Source organism: Salvelinus sp. IW2-2015, linkage group LG37, assembly GCF_002910315.2.
Source record: "Salvelinus sp. IW2-2015 linkage group LG37, ASM291031v2, whole genome shotgun sequence".
In the NCBI taxonomy this organism is placed as follows: domain Eukaryota; kingdom Metazoa; phylum Chordata; class Actinopteri; order Salmoniformes; family Salmonidae; genus Salvelinus; species Salvelinus sp. IW2-2015.
Genome location: NC_036876.1, coordinates 8,629,206 through 8,645,766, shown reverse-complemented (window position 1 = coordinate 8,645,766; position 16,561 = coordinate 8,629,206). Strand labels below are relative to the sequence as shown.

Genomic DNA, 16,561 nt, shown 5'->3' with positions numbered 1-16,561 from the left:
CCTCCAAACACCGGCTTCGAGAGCATTATCACTTTTATATAATGGGTTACCAACATATTAAAATAACGATTGACATATTTTCATTAAAAACGTTATTCTGATTAATTAATTTATACTATTTCATCCTTCTACAAGATATAGTCCCGACACAAATCTAGGGTTGCTAGTTCTGTATCCAGTCGATCGTTCTAAATGTTCCATTGCCATATTGCCTGGCAAGGTTCTTATACCTTGCTTGCTAGCTAGAGAACTACGGCTAATTTAGAGTCACGTCAAAACGTGCAGCCAGAATAACAGCAAAGTAGCTGCATTTGCATTTGTTTAAGCTGTTTTCTAGGGACATTTATTTGGACACATCCATAACAATGAGCCAATGATTTCGCCTGGCATAGAAAATGTGCTCACTCGTCAGGCCACTGTTGTTCAGAGGAGCTAGCCAACAAGAAAAATTAGATGTTAGTCTAAAAGAAATGTTAGTTAATGTCTAGATGCTTTTTATAGTGGAGATCAAGTCTATAAGTTGCCTGGCTGGGATGATGAGACAGTGAATTGCATTTTAACGACAACTTGTGGAATAGACACCGGCCGGAATGCAGTTTTAACCAATCAGCATTCAGGATTAGACCCAACCATTGTAAAATTGCATGTACACAGTTGAGTGGCCTGGAACATGGTGGCCGGACGGACAGATAGTGGTTCATTGGTAAGTGCGTTGACCTTTGAGTGTCTTGGCTGCTGACGAACCAGCTGTTGGAGATTTGTGTGCACACTCAACAAGCAGCTTTTAAACAGTTACTCAGTGGGCGTCACACACCGTGCGCGTCTGGTGTGCCATCGGATATTTGTGCCGATGCCCATATTTAAGGGAACACATACAGTGAGCTCCAAAAGTATTGGGACAGTGACACATTTGTTGTTGCTTTGGCTCTGTACTCCAGCACTTTGGATTTGAAATGATACAATGCAGTCAAAGTGCAAACTGTCAGCTTTCATTTGAGGGTATTTTCATATCAGGTGAACCGTTTAGAAATGACAGCACTTTTTGTACATAGTCCCCTCACTTTAGGGGACCAAAAGTATTGGGACATATTCACTTACACAAGTGTCCAAAACATTATGAACACCTGCTCTTTCCATGAAATAGACGGACCAGGTGAATCCAAGTGAAAGCTATAATCCCTTTTTAAATCCACTACTCGGTCCTCGGGACCCCAAGGGGTGCACGTTTTGTTTTTTGCCCTAACTTTCTCACTCATAATTTTTCACGATTCATTCAGGAATATCCGTAATCATGTTAGCATCCACATTAATGTAGAAGTGTTTAGAAACATAGTCTATTCTTATTTACAATACAAGTGACTCCAAAATGACACAATACATTTTTTACCATTATAAACTGGGTGGTTCGAGCGCTGAATTCTGATTGGCTGACAGCTGTGGTATATCAGACCGTATACCACTGGTGTGACAAAACATCACATTTTTTACCGCCATTATTAAGTTTGGAACCCATTTATAATAGCAATAAGGCACCTAAGGGGTTTGTGATATATGGCCAATATACCATGGCTAAGGGCTGTGTCGAGGTACTCCTCGTTGCGTCGTGCATAAGAACAGCCCTTAGCCGTGGTATATTGGTCATATACCACACATCCTCAGGCCTTATTGCTTAATTCATTTATATTGGGCACAATATAATCTGAAACACAACCAAAGCAAACAGCAAATGCATCCTACAAGTTTGTACAGTCACAAGCTTAAATGTAGGCATTGCGTGCTAGTAATATGGGACCAAATACTTAACTTTTACTACTTTAATACACATACAGTTGAAGTCGGAAGTTTACATTCACTAAGGTTGGAGTCATTAAAACTCGTTTTTCAACCACTCCACAAATTTCTTGTTAACAAACTATAGTTTTGGCAAGTCGGTTAGGATAACCTACTTTGTGCATGACACAAGTCATTTTTCCAATAAATTGTTTACAGATAGATTATTTCACTTATAATTCACTGTATCACAATTCCAGTGGGTCAGAAGTTTACATACACTAAGTTGACTGTGCCTTTAAACAGCTTGGAAAATTACAGAAAATTATGTCATGGCTTTAGAAGCTTTTGATAGGCTAATTGACATAATTTGAGTCAATTGGAGGTGTACCTGTGGATGTATTTCAAGGCCTAACTTCAAACTCAGTGCCTCTTTGCTTGACATCATGGGAGACTCAAAAGAAATCAGACAAAAATTGTAGACCTGTAGCAATTTTCAAACGCCTGAAGGTACCACATTCATCTGTACAAACAATTGTACGCAAGCATAAACACCATGGGACCACGCAGCCGTTATACCGCTCAGGAAGGAGACGTGTTCTTTCACCTAGAGATGAACGTACTTTGGTGCAAATCAATGCCAGAACAACAGCAAAGGACCTTGTGAAGATGCTGGAGGAAACAGGTACAAAAATATATATATCCACAGTAAAACGAGTCCTATATCGACATAACCTGAAAGGCCGCTCAGCAACTCATGCTCATGGGGACAAAGATCGTACTTTTTGGAGAAATGTCCTCTGATCTGATGAAACAAAAATAGAACTGTTTGGCCATAATGACCATCATTATGTTTGGAGGAAAAAGGGAGAGGCTTGCAAGCCGAAGAACACCATCCCAACCGTAAAGCACGGGGGTGGCAGCATCATGTCGTGGGGATGCTTTGCTGCAGGAGGGACTGGTGCACTTCACAAAATAGATGGCATCATGAGGAAGGGAAAATTATGTGGATGTATTGAAGCAACATCTCATGACATCAGTCAGGAAGTTAAAGCTTGGTCGCAAATGGGTCTTCCAAATGGACATTGACCCCAAGCATACTTCCAAAGTTGTGGCAAAATGGCTTAAGGACAACAAAGTTAAGGTATTGGAGTGGCCATCACAAAGCCCTGACCTAAATCCTATGGAAAATTTGTTGGCAGAACTGAAAAAGTGTGTGCGAGCAAGGAGGCCTACAAACCTGACTCAGTTACACCAGCTCTGTCACGAGGAATGGGCCAACATTCACCCAACGTATTGTGGGAAGCTTGTGGAAGGCTACCTGAAATATTTGTCCCAAGTTAAACAGTTTAAAGGCAATGCTACCAAATACTAATTGATTGTATGTAAACTTCTGACCCACTGGGAATGTGATGAAAGAAATAAAAGCTGAATAAATCATTCTCTCTACTATTATTCTGACATTTCACATTCTTAAAATAAAGTGGTGATRCTAACTGACCTAAGATATGGAATATTTACTAGGATTAAATGTCAGGAATTGTGAAAAACCGAGTTTAAATGTATTTGGCTGAGGTATATGTAGACTTCAACTGTAAGTGAATTTGTCCCAATACGTTTGGTCCCCTAAAATGGGGAGACTATTTACAAAAAGTGCTGTAGTTTCTAAACGGTTCACTCGATATTGATGAAAATACCCTCAAGTTAAAGCGGATAGTCTGCACTTTAACCTCATAGTCAAAGTATTATTTCAAGGAGTACAGAGCTGAAACAACAACAAAAAACYTGTCACTCTCGCAATACTTTTGAAGCTCACTGTAAATCAGCCGGCAGGCACAAAGTCCCTTTGAAAGTGGATTTTGTTACACTATAGTAGCCTGCTTTCTTATTTCTTATCCCCATATCTACAAAGCACTCTTTGACGTCAACAGACTAGATGGGTGAAAATAAATATTGTGGCAAAGCTAATTAGCCAATTGTCTCTTGTGACAGATGAAACACAGACCAGCTCACATTCAAGATTTGGTTCTAGGTGCCAAAATTATGCCACTTTAAGGGTGGTACTAATCCAGAATGCAGATTTTTTTCTAACCACATTCCAACCAGTGTCTATTCCACAAGTTACCAAAAGCTAAATAAATCTATGACGTTAAAATGCCTATTTACTCTGTTCCATCTGAGTGCACAATCCACTGTCTCATCAGCCCAGCTAAGCAATTTATAAACTTGATCTCCACTATAAAAAGCATCTAGACATTATCTCACATTTCTTTTAGACTAACATTTAGTTTTCAACAGCAGACATTTGTATAAATCTTGCTGTCTGTCTCACCGACATTTGCAACATTGTTTCAATATTCAAATTCAATCTCCAGCTGTCCCATAGTAATGAACATGTTGGGAGTTTGGACGAGACATACAGCCAGGCAGTGTTTCTCAGCCATTCGAAATCATGAATCAGCATAATTTTTATGGATTTATACAAAGAACTATCAATAGAAAACAAAATGAAACGAAATGCAGCTTGTTTGCAGTCTTTCCAGCTTCAGTTTGAAGTGATTGTGTTAGCTGTCTTGTTGGCTAGCTCCTCTGAACAACAGTGTCCTGACGAGAGAGAGTACATTTTCTATGCCAGGTGAAATCGTGCCTCATTAGCTCATTGTTATGTATGTATCCAAATAAATGTCACTAGAAAACAGCATAAACAAATGCAAATGCAGCTACTTTTGTTATTCTGGCTGCACTGTTTGACGTGACTGTCAGTTAGCCATAGTTGGCTAACTAGCAACAGTGGCGATTTTAGCATGTAAAAAAAACAACACTAAACAATACATTAATTGCGCTATAATGGTGACAAATGGTGCCCACAAACTGGCCTACATTAAGCTGTCCCAACATCTTACGACTGCTACACCTGGCTATCAGCGGAGCCTTGTCTGGCAGCGAAACAGTTCATTCAACCTCATTTACTGCCTTTTAAAAAACATAGCTGATATGGCTGACTTGCTTAAACAAATGTGGTTTCTAATGACAATTGAGATGTACAAACTATGGCATAAGGGGACGACAAGCGGATAAGAGGCTATCCGTAATTTCGATTAAGACATTAATAAGTGAGCTAGGACGGACGTAGTCAATATAACTATTTGTTTAGCACTTTTGATATGTACAGTGACAGAATTCAGAGCATGGGCCGTTCTTACAGTGTTCTCCCTGTACACCAAGTCAGAACCGTAGCATAAATTAAGAGGGGTAAAAAGACCAAATTATTAGGGTGAGGTACATGGGCTACTTACTACACAACATACACCTAGTATTATTTTCTTAGCTACAGTATACATATCTCCCTGGCATATTACATCATGTATGCAGCAGCATACAATACATTTTTGGACTCACCTTGTTGTGCTGTGCTCACTTGAACAGGAAGGTGGCGAGGCGGTCCTTCATGGGCAAATGTTGCCATCAAAGTCTGGCATTCTCTGGATTTATGGTGCTTCAAAACAACTGGGAACTCTGAAAAAAACAACATTGAATCATGATGACGTTATTGATCTTCAGGTCGTAGCTCTAGAAAGAGGCCAGATTTACAATTCCGAGTTGGATGACTGTTCAAAACATATTTTCCCAGTCGGAGCCTGTTTATTCCCGACTTCCCAGTTGTCTTGAACTCACTGAAGTCAAATTTTCGCAGTTCCCGAGTTAACAGTTTTGAGTGTGGCACAAATCAGGCTTCATTGACAGCATGGGCGATGATGAATGTTTATKATTTTAAACTTGGAAAAGAGCCCCTTAATCCCAGATTTGGGACCACACAGCCACTCTACTGAATAGCAGGCTAGTGATTGCTTTGCAATACTTGCAGTTAGCCACGGTCACTGATTCATTCCAAACCACTCATTGTTGAATATGCGATTTCCAACTTGTTGTGGAATGTTAAGTCCAATGGCCGATGAGCACTGATATGTTTTATCTATAATTTCTCTTCATAATTTCTCTTCATATGACAAGGATTAAAAAGGATTTGCCAGTAGATTGTCGACTAGATTCATGATGATGACTGCTAGCTAAGATTTTGAAAGTAGGATGTTGACATGATCAGTCCAATCAAAGCTACTGTACATATCACGTGATTTGACGTAATTTTATCTGTGGCCAATGACCTTGAGCCTTCTTGGATAGGCACTTCTAATGTACATCTATGGCAGCACCCAAGGGGCTAGAATTTTCTAGCTCTACCCTTAGACTTGGCGGTGACGTAGTGTCCCCATGAGTGACAGAACACTGAGCCAATCACGGCGCAACACTCCGTATTTTCTGCTGGCTTGCCCCACCACCACAGAAAGCACTGAGCTAGGCTGAAATACCTGCATTTTGYAGCTGCCTTACTCAAGAAAACAAAAATGTTTGTATGCGGATTTATTCATTATATATATTTTTTACATTGTTTGCAAAGTGATTTGTGACACGTATTAATGCCAAAATAACATGCAAAACAGGCTCTGCCCCACCTGCTCTGAATGACGGGTCGCCATTGGCTAGCATTCAAGGGATAAGAACTTTGCCAGCCAGTATGGCAATGGACTATTTAGAACGAATGACTGGTTCGCGTCCATAGATACAGAACAAAAAGACTAAGCGACTGGGTCGCATCTCTGGCAACCGAACCGATAGAACGAGCAACCAGCCGGCTTGGGTAGCAACTGTAGATTTGTGTCGGGACTATATCTTGTGGAAGGATGAAACAGTATGAATAAATTCATCAAAAATAACGAATTCAAATATGTCAATCATTATTTGAGCATGTTGGTAATCCGTTGCATAAAAGTGATAATGCCCTGTTTGGAGGATATATTGGCACATATCCTATATCCTTTGCCATACTGGCTGGCAAAGTTCTTATCCTTTGCTTGCTAGCCAGTGGTGACCCGTCACTCCAAAAAGTTCTGGGACACTGTAAAGTCCATAAAGAATAAGAGCACCTCATCCCAACTGCCCACTGCACTGAGGCTGGGAAACACTGTCACCACCGATGAATCCACAATAATTGAGAATTTCAATAAGCATTTTTCTACGGCTGGCCATGCTTTCCAGCTGGCTACCCCTACCCCGGTCAACAGCCCTGCACCCCCCACAGCAACTTGCCCAAGCCTCCCCCATTTCTCCTTCACCCAAATCCAGATAGCTGATGTTCTGATAGAGCTGCAAAATCTGGACCCCTATAAATCTGCCAGCCTAAACAATCTGGACCCTCTCTTGCTAAAATGATCTGCCGAAATTGTTGCGACCCCTATTACTAGCCTGTTCAACCTCTCTTTTGTATCGTCTGAGATCCCCAAAGATTGGAAAGCTGCCGCAGTCATCCCCCTCTTCAAAGGGGGAGACACTCRAGACCCAAACTGCTACAGACCTATATCTATCCTACCCTGCCTTTCTAAGGTCTTCGAAAGCAAGTTAACAAACAGATCACCGACCATTTCGAATCCCACCGTACCTTCTCCGCAATGCAATCTGGTTTCAGAGCTGGTCATGGGTCCACCTCAGCCACGCTCAAGGTCCTAAACGATATAACCGCCATTGATAAGAGTCAATACTGTGCAGCTTTATTCATCAACCTGGCCAAGTCTTTCGACTGTCAATCACCACATTCTTATCGGCAGACTCAACAGCCTTGGTTTCTCAACCAGACTACCCCGCCTGGTTCACCAACTACTTCTCAGACAGAGTTCAGTGAGTCAAATCGGAGGGCTTGTTGTTCGGACCTCTGGCAGTCTCTATGGGGGTGCCACAGGGTTCAATTCTCAGCTCTTGCTGCTGGTGATTCTCTGATCCACCTCTACGCAGACGACACCATTCTGCATACTTCTGGCCRCTTTTTGGACACTGTTTTAACTAACCTTCAGACGAGCTTCAATGTCATACAACTCTCCTTCCGTGGCCTCCAACTGCTCTTAAATACAAGTAAAACTAAATGCATGCTATTCAACCGATCGCTGCCAACACCTTCCCGCTCATCCAGCATCACTACTCTGGACGGTTCTGACTTAGAATATGTGGACAACTACAAATACCTAGGTGTCTGGTTAGACTGGAAACTCTCATTCCAGACACACATTAAGCATCTCCAATCCAAAATTAAATCTAGAATCAGCTTCCTATTTCGCAACAAAGCATCCTTCACTCATGCTGCCAAACATACCTCGTAAAACTGACTATCCTGCCGATCCTTGACTTCGGCGATGTTYTTTACAAAATAGCCTCCAACACTACTCAGCAAATTGGATGCAGTCTATCACAGTGCCATCCGTTTTGTCACCAAGGTCCCATATACTACCCCATATACTACCCATATACAAACCCACTGGCTCCAGGTCATCTATAAGTCTTTGCTAGGTAGAGCCCCGCCTTATCTCAGCTCACTGGTCACCATAGCAGCAGCACCCACCTGTAGCACGCCCACCAGCAGGTATATTTCACTGGTCATCCCCAAAGCCAATTCCTCCTTTGGCACTTTTTCTTCTAGTTCTCTGCTGCCAATGACTGGAACGAACTGCAAAAATCACTGAAGCTGGAGACTCATATCTCCCTCACTAATTTTAAGCACCAGCTGTCAGAGCAGCTCACAGATCACTGCACCTGTACAAAGCCCATCTGTAAATAGCCCATCCAACTACCTCATCCCCATACTGTTATTTATTTGATTTATTTTGCTCCTTTGCACCCCATTATCTCTACTTGCACACTCATCTTCTGCACATCTATCACTCCAGTGTTTAATTGCTATATTGTAATTATTTTGCCACTATGGCCTATTTATTGCCTTACCTCCCTTATCTTACCTCATTTGCACACACTGTATATAGATTCTTTCTATTGTATTATTGACTGTATGTTTGTTTATTCCATGTGTAACTCTGTGCTGTTGTTTGTGTCGCACTGCTTTGCTTTATCTTGACCAGGTCGCAGTTGTAAATGAGAACTTGTTCTCAACTAGCCTACCTGGTTAAATAAAGGTGAAATAAATTTAAAATTTAAAATATTCAGGGCAGGTGGGGCAGAGCCTGTTTTGTGTATTATTTTGTCATTAATACGTGCCAATATATCCTCCAAACACCGGCTTCGAGGGCATTATCACTTAATTAAATATGTTTGGTCACATCTCTCACCCCCTTCCCTTTTGGTTGCTAGGTTCTAATTGACTCCAATGCAATAATTATAGTGACACAACGACATACTACATTTCTCTATGACGCTGAAAGGGGAAATGAAGTGGGGCCCAATTGAAATGTGATTGCCTTCCACTTCAGTGCTTCACTCCAGTCATTTAACATGAGGGACGGAGATTGAGTTTGCTTGATTATGGTGACCACTTGAGGGGCCAGTGGTGGATGAGATGGCTTTAGTTAACACAAACGTCAAGTGCTCTGGTGCGCAGCACAATATTCAACGATATTACATATTGGAAATCCAGGTAATCAAATCATGAGATCAAAAAGACATGTTTTTTTATTTTTATTATATGTTTTATGCCAGTCCCCAGATAACCTTTTACCTGCGTCTTCAAGGGAAGAGGAAACGGAGACATATGATCTATCTATCTATCTATCTATCTATCTATCTATCTATCTATCTATCTATCTATCTATCTATCTATCTATCTATCTACTATCTTATCTATTCTATTCTATCTATCTACTCTATCTATCTAATCTATTATCTATCTACTCTACTCTACCTACCTACCTACCTACCTACCTACCTACCTACCTACCTACCTACCTACCTAACCTACCTACCTACCTACCTACCTACTACCTACCTACCTACCTACCTACCTTTACCTACTACCTACCTACCTACCTACTACCTACCTACCTATACCTACCTACCTACCTACCTACCTACCTACCTACCTACCTACACCTACCTACCTACCTACCTACCTTACCTACCTACCTACCTACCTAACCTACCTACCTACCTATCTATCTATCTACTACCTACCTACCTACCTACTACCTACCTACCTACCTACTACCTACCTACTACTACCTACTACCTACCTACTACCTACTACTCTACTACTACTACCTACCTACCTACCTACCTACCTACCTACCTACCTACCTTACCTACTACCCTACCTTACCTACCTACCTACCTATCCTACCTACCTACCTACCTACCTACCTACCTACCTACCTACCTACCTACCTACTACCTACCTACCTACCTATCTATCTATCTACTCTATCTATCTATCTTATCTATCTATCTATCTATCTATCTATCTATCTATCTATCTATCTATCTAATCTATCTATCTACTCTATCTATCTATCTATCTATCTATCTATCTATCTATCTATCTATCTTATCTATCTATCTATCTATCTATCTATCTATCTATTCAATTCATTCAAGGGGCTTTATTGGCATGGGAAACATGTGTTAACATTGCCAAAGAAGTGAGGTAGATATTATACAAAAGTGAAATAAACAATACAAATTAACAGTAAACATTACACATACAGAAGTTTCAAAACAATAAAGACATTACAATGTTATATTTATATATATACAGTGTTGTAACAATGTACAAATGGATAAGCAACAAGTTAAATAAATAAGCATAAATATGGGTTGTATTTACAATGGTGTTTGTTCTTCACTGGTTGCCCTTTTCTTCTATCTATTTCAATTTCAATTCAAGGGCTTTATTGGCATGGGAAACATGTGTTAACATTGCCAAAGCAAGTGAGGTAGATATTATACAAAAGTGAAATAAACAATAACAATTAACAGTAAACATTACACATACAGAAGTTTCAAAACAATAAAGACATTACAAATGTTATATTATATATATACAGTGTTGTAAATGTACAAATAGTTAAAGCACACAAGTTAAAATAATAAGCATAAATATGGGTTGTATTTACAATGGTGTTTGTTCTTCACTGGTTGCCCTTTTCTTGTGGCAACAGGTCACAAATCTTGCTGCTGTGATGGCACACTGTGGAATTTCTCCCAGTAGATATGGGAGTTTATCAAAATTGGATTTTGTTTTCAAATTCTTTGTGGATCTGTGTATCTGAGGGAAATATGTCTCTCTAATATGGTCATACTTGGGCAGGAGGTTAGGAAGTGCAGCTCAGTTTCCACCTCATTTTGTGGGCAGTGTGCACATAGCCTGTCTTCTCTTGAGAGCCATGTCTGCCTACGGCGGCCTTCTCACATAGCAAGGCTATGCTCACTGAGTCTGTACATAGTCATATCTTATCTATCTATTCTATCTATCTATCTATCTTTATCTATCTATCTATCTTATCTATCTATCTATCTATCTATCTATCTATCTAATATCTATCTATCTATTCTATCTATCTATCTATCTATCTATCTATCTATCTATCTATATCTATCTATATATCTATCTATCTATCTATCTATCTATCTATCTATCTATCTATCTATCTATCTATCTATCTATCTTCTATCTATCTATCTATTCAATTCAATTTCAATTCAATTCAAGGGGCTTTTTATGGCATGGGAAACATGTGTTAACATTGCCAAAGCAAGTGAGGTAGATAATATACAAAAGTGAAATAAACAATAAAAATTAACAGTAAACATTACACATACAGAAGTTTCAAACAATAAAGACATTACAAATATCTATCTATCTATCTATCTATCTACATCTATCTATCTATCTATCTATCTATCTATCTATCTATCTATCTATCTATCTATCTATCTATCTATCTATCTATCTATCTATCTATCTTATCTATCTATCTATCTATCTATCTATCTATCTACTCTATCTATCATCTATCTATCTATCTATCTATTATCTATCTATCTATCTATCTATCTATCTATCTATCTATCTATCTATCTATCTATCTATCTATCTATCTATCTATCTATCTATCTATCTATCTATCTATTATCTATCTATCTATCTATCTATCTATCTATCTATCTATCTATTATCTATCTATCTATCTTCTATCTATCTATCTATCTATCCTATCTATCTATCTCTCTATCTATCTATCCCATCTATCCATCTATCTATCCATTGTCAAACCAAATGACCATACCAAACCATACTTTTATTATGCACAGTCTAAACACTTGTAAATTCAAAGTGATTTTCATTGAGCTATTGTATGATGTGTTATGCTCTTACTCCCCCCCCCCCCCCCCCCTCTGCTTTCACAGATGCTGCGCACTATCCCCTGAGGCATTTCATTCAGAGGAGACCTACTTTGGCACAAGGGAGTCCTCTGGTGAGGCTTTGGAAAGCACCAACCTCCGCATCCTGTCCCTTGGCAGGTCCCAACCACCCAGAGCGCTCTACATCGCTGAGTCCCAGGATGAGGCCTACTATGGGGAGACAGAGAGTGACACGGAGGCCGCCAGAGGGACCCATCTGGTCCGTACCCAGCTCTGCGTGCCCGCTACTGGGGAGTGCAGCGGCCCAGAGTCCCAGTTACTCGGAGGGGACGGAGTTCGAGCAGGACCCCAGGGAGGGGCAATGGTGGAGCTCCAGTTGTCCCTCTCTGAACACACCCTGGAGGATCCTGTCTGCACCTCCCTGGGGAGTGCTCTTGGAATAGAGGGGGAGATCCAGGCGAGAGAGGCCCTCCAGAACAAGGCCCTCCTCCATACCACCACCCACTCGCTCTACGTCTGTGGCCCAGCTAGGGAGCCCCTGAGTCAGCATGGAGTGGTGGAGATCACCCTGCACCATCCCGCAGCCGGAAGGGGTTCTCCATGTCTGGTAGAGGGGGAGGGTGCCTGTGGGGCCAGTGGAAATGTTGGTGGAGCCCCCAGGGAGGAAGGAGCAGGTCAAAGCCAGGGAGCTCCTGCCTCCTTCACTGTCTCCTTCGGAATTCCCAAAGAGGGTGCCGAGCCGGCAGAGGAGCCAGACTCGGATTCGGAGAAGGACCTTGGGAAACCCAACAAGCACCGGGCCAGGCACGCCAGTGAGTACTCTATGTCTGTTTCCACTGTTACTAGTCCTGCTTTGTGTGTGTATTTATGAGGGTCAAATTACTGTTGTCTTATAGGGTTCACCGACTCAGACCTAATAGCAGACTGACATACTGTAGCACTGCTGTGAACTGCATTTGTCAACTCAACTCTGGGAGGCATGTGTGCATTCCTTAGCCCGGTGCCCTGTTGCACACAAAAATGTGGCCCCAAAAATAGTAGATGCTCTTTCTTACTTGGGAGGGGTTTTGTTTGGATTGAAGCAGAGAGGTCCAGTTCAAGCCTGAATAGTATCCAGTTTGTAGTATCCAAGATCACTGAGGGCAGGATTGTGGCAATATAATGGGTAGAGATAGAGAATGATTGTGTTTTAAAAAAATATATAAATGTTTTCCTCTAGCTTAGAATAGGTGCTTGATGAGGATGTGTCTTTCAGGGCGATAAATATGACATTTAATTGAATGCCAGCGCGTTGATGATGCCTGCAGAAGTGCTCTTTGACGGACACCAGCATGTGCTGCACTAGCCCGTTACCCGATCCTTTAAAACCGTATGTCTTAGCCCGAGCCGTAAAGCGAGCTTCGCCCACTACTCCCAGTCTTCCTCCACCTTGAGGTTAGTCGTACTGAGGGAAATAAAAATGTAAGGATGGGTACTTTTTTAAATCACAGCTTTTTATGTTTGTGTATGTGTGTGTAGGGTTGGTGCTGTTAAAGAGTGTGTGGACATGACTGTCGTCGCCTCGGGTTTAGGTGACAGATCCGAGAGTGGACTTACAGATAAGGAGTGGGAAAGGTGCTTGGGTGCTGGTGAATGCACTCCCGTCCCACAGACTATTTTTAATTCATTTTATCTCTTCTATGCTCTGCCATTGGCTCAAACTATGGGGACCACCCATTTGAATAGGCTTTCACAGCTTTGTTAATATCGTGTATTATCGGGGAACAAACTAGGAGGATATTAGACAGTTGGTCAGAGAATTAGGTAATTGCTTTTTGTGTTGATTTAATAGAGATTTTGTAGATTGAATGATCAAATCTGTGATAAGTATCGGCACTGAGGTAAAGGGCTTTAAAGGACTTTTTGTTGGGCTATAGATAACCAAGTATAAGATCAGGACCAGGGACATATTGAATGAATGAGTGAATGAATGGATTAGATTTAGCTCTTATGCATGTTTATGGAAATGTGTAGGTTATTGCTTGCATTTATGTCATTTGAGGGATTTCTACAAATGTGTTTTTGCTTGAAAAAAAGATCCCCGGTTTTCAATATAATGGGGTGAATACAATTGTCTGCTATGATATTTAACGCTGCTTTTAATTTACTATCTAATAGCATGGTGTGATTTAAGTTAGCAGTTTGTCAGAATTTCTGCTATTTTTCATGTCTGCCATTTAAAGAGTGATTGTATGTGTGAAATATCTGTGAAAGTAATTAGTGAGTGGTTGCTTTAATGTATTAAGATATGTTTTCACAATGTCATTAGGGTGGACATGCAGTGTTAAGATGTATTCAAGATTATCATAAGACTTTTGAAAATGTGGTTGCATTGCAGGCCTGCTGGTATCTGAAAACAGTGTAACTTGGTGTGGCAAACATTTTCCGATGCATGTTCATCCAAATGGAATGATTTGTGGTCGTCTCAATTAGACCCAAGCTATTAATAACCATTATATGCAGTTCAATTAAATAGGCCACAAGAAGCAACCATTTGAAATATCCCTCTTCTCTTTCCCTCTACCCTCTCTCTCTTCCTCCCTCCCCCCCTCCACTATCTCTCTCTCTCGCTATCTCTCTCCCTCTCTCTATTTTGCAGGGCTCAGGCGCAGTGAGAGCCTGTCAGACAAGCAGGTGAAGGAGGCCAAGTCTAAATGTAAGCGCATTGCTATTCTTCTGAACGCTGACGCTCCCAACCCCAACAACAAGGGGGTGTTGATGTTCAAGAGGCATCGACAGAGGGCCAAGAAGTACACACTCGTCAGCTACGGCACTGGTGAGAGCGAACCAGAGTACGACGACGACAGCGAGGAGGAGGAAGACTACGAGGAAAAAGACCCCCGAGCGATCAGATTTACCCTCGTAGCCACAACCAGCGAGTCAGAGCTTGACGAGGACTTCATTACTAATGCCCATGGTGGAGGCAGAGTGATAACCTGCGACTGGGACACGGGACTACTCAAGATCGAGCGCAAGCTCAATTCCGGAGAGGAGATGGAGCAACTGCCCAACACTACGGGCAAGGGGGCCACGATGTTTTCCCAGCGCCGCCAGCGCATGGACGAGATCGCTGCCGAACATGAGGAGATGAGGCGCCAGGGGATTCCTGTGGAGGGAGTGCAGGAGGTGGAGAAGCATGCAGCCTACCAGCAGATGGAGGAGCGCTCGTACATGCAGGCCACCARAGAGAGCCAGGCCTACATGGACGTGAACGTGCACCAGAAGCAGCAGCAACAGTATCAGCAGTTCCAAGAGCAGCAGTATTACGAGCAGCAACAGCAGCAGCAGCAATACCAGCAGCAGCAGCAATACCAGCAGCAACAACAGTACGAGCAGCAGAAATACAACCAGCAGCAGCAATACCAGCAGCAACAATATCAACAACAGCAGCAGTACCACCAGCAGCAACAAATTCAACAGTACTCGTCTAACATGAACGGCGTCGCCAACCACCAAAGCAATGAAATGCAGAGTTCCATGAGCAATCGAACCCCCCAACTCTTCTCGGTACAAAACCAGGTGCCCGTCCCAATTCTTCCCCCAGTGAGTGGGAACAACCAAGAAGCGATGAGTCAGGGGGAGCAGATTGCCTCGCGCGACGAGCGCATTTCAACGCCGGCTATTAAGTCTGGGATCTTGCAGGACACAAGGAACAGATTCAAGGGCAAGCCAATGTTCAATTTCAAACAGGCTCCCAAAGTGCCACCCAACCCGGAGCTTATGAATCTCCTCAACAGAAGTGACAAGAAGTTGGATTTTGAGTCAGCTACGGAAGAGGACTACCTTAGCTTGGGGGCTGAGGCTTGCAACTTTCTCCAGTCACCAAGGGTCAAACATAAGACGCCTCCACCAGTCGCTCCCAAGCCCATCATTAATCCCAACTCTCCGCCTTGGTCCCCTCAGCCTGAGCTGGCCAACCAGGAGTTGCCACTTCATGCTGAAAATAGTGTCCCCACACCTGCTACAGCCTCTGAGCCTGAGTCCGCCCCTGCTCCAGAACTAGATCCAACCCCTGTACCGACCCCAGAACCCTCCCCCCCTCTTGCACCCCAGGAAGTTCCTGCCAACACCCKCTCTCCAGAAAAACACACATGTAGTCCCCCAGGGTCCCAGGCAGAGCAGCAGCCCCAGCAAGCACCAGCCTGGGGAAGAAATGGACCTTCTCCACCTCAGCCTCATTCACAACCCGAGCCTCAAGTGAGTTCTAAGGCTCCACCACAAACACAGGCACAACAGCAGCCACAACTGCAGCCACACGTGAGTACTTGGACACCTGCTGAAATGAAGCCCCAGGCTCCAGCTCCAAGTCAGTCCCCACCACAGCTCCCATGGGTGACTCCCCAACCTCCTCCTCCTCAGCCTCAAGCTCAGCCTCAGCCACCAATTAATTATTGGGCTGCCCAGCCCCAATGGGCTCAACCTCAAGAGCAAGCACAGGCCCAGCCACCATGGGTTTCAGACCTCAGAACGCACAGCCCCAGTCACCTTGGGCTCAGCCTCAAGAACAAGTTCAGCAACAGCCCCAGCCACCATTGACTCAGCCTCAAGAAACAGCACAGGC

The 16,561-nt window shown here is 42.6% G+C and overlaps 1 protein-coding gene across 1 annotated transcript in view; it reads left to right on the top strand.

The window, feature by feature from the left end:
• LOC111960181 (synaptopodin-2-like) overlaps positions 1-16,561 on the top strand; it is a 64,036-nt gene that overhangs the window by 30,877 nt on the left and 16,598 nt on the right. Inside the window, exons 3-4 of the mRNA XM_070437807.1 lie at positions 12,007-12,773; positions 14,600-16,533. Of these exons, the coding sequence (XP_070293908.1) occupies positions 12,007-12,773; positions 14,600-16,533 (2,701 nt within the window). The remainder of the gene's footprint in view (positions 1-12,006; positions 12,774-14,599; positions 16,534-16,561) is intronic.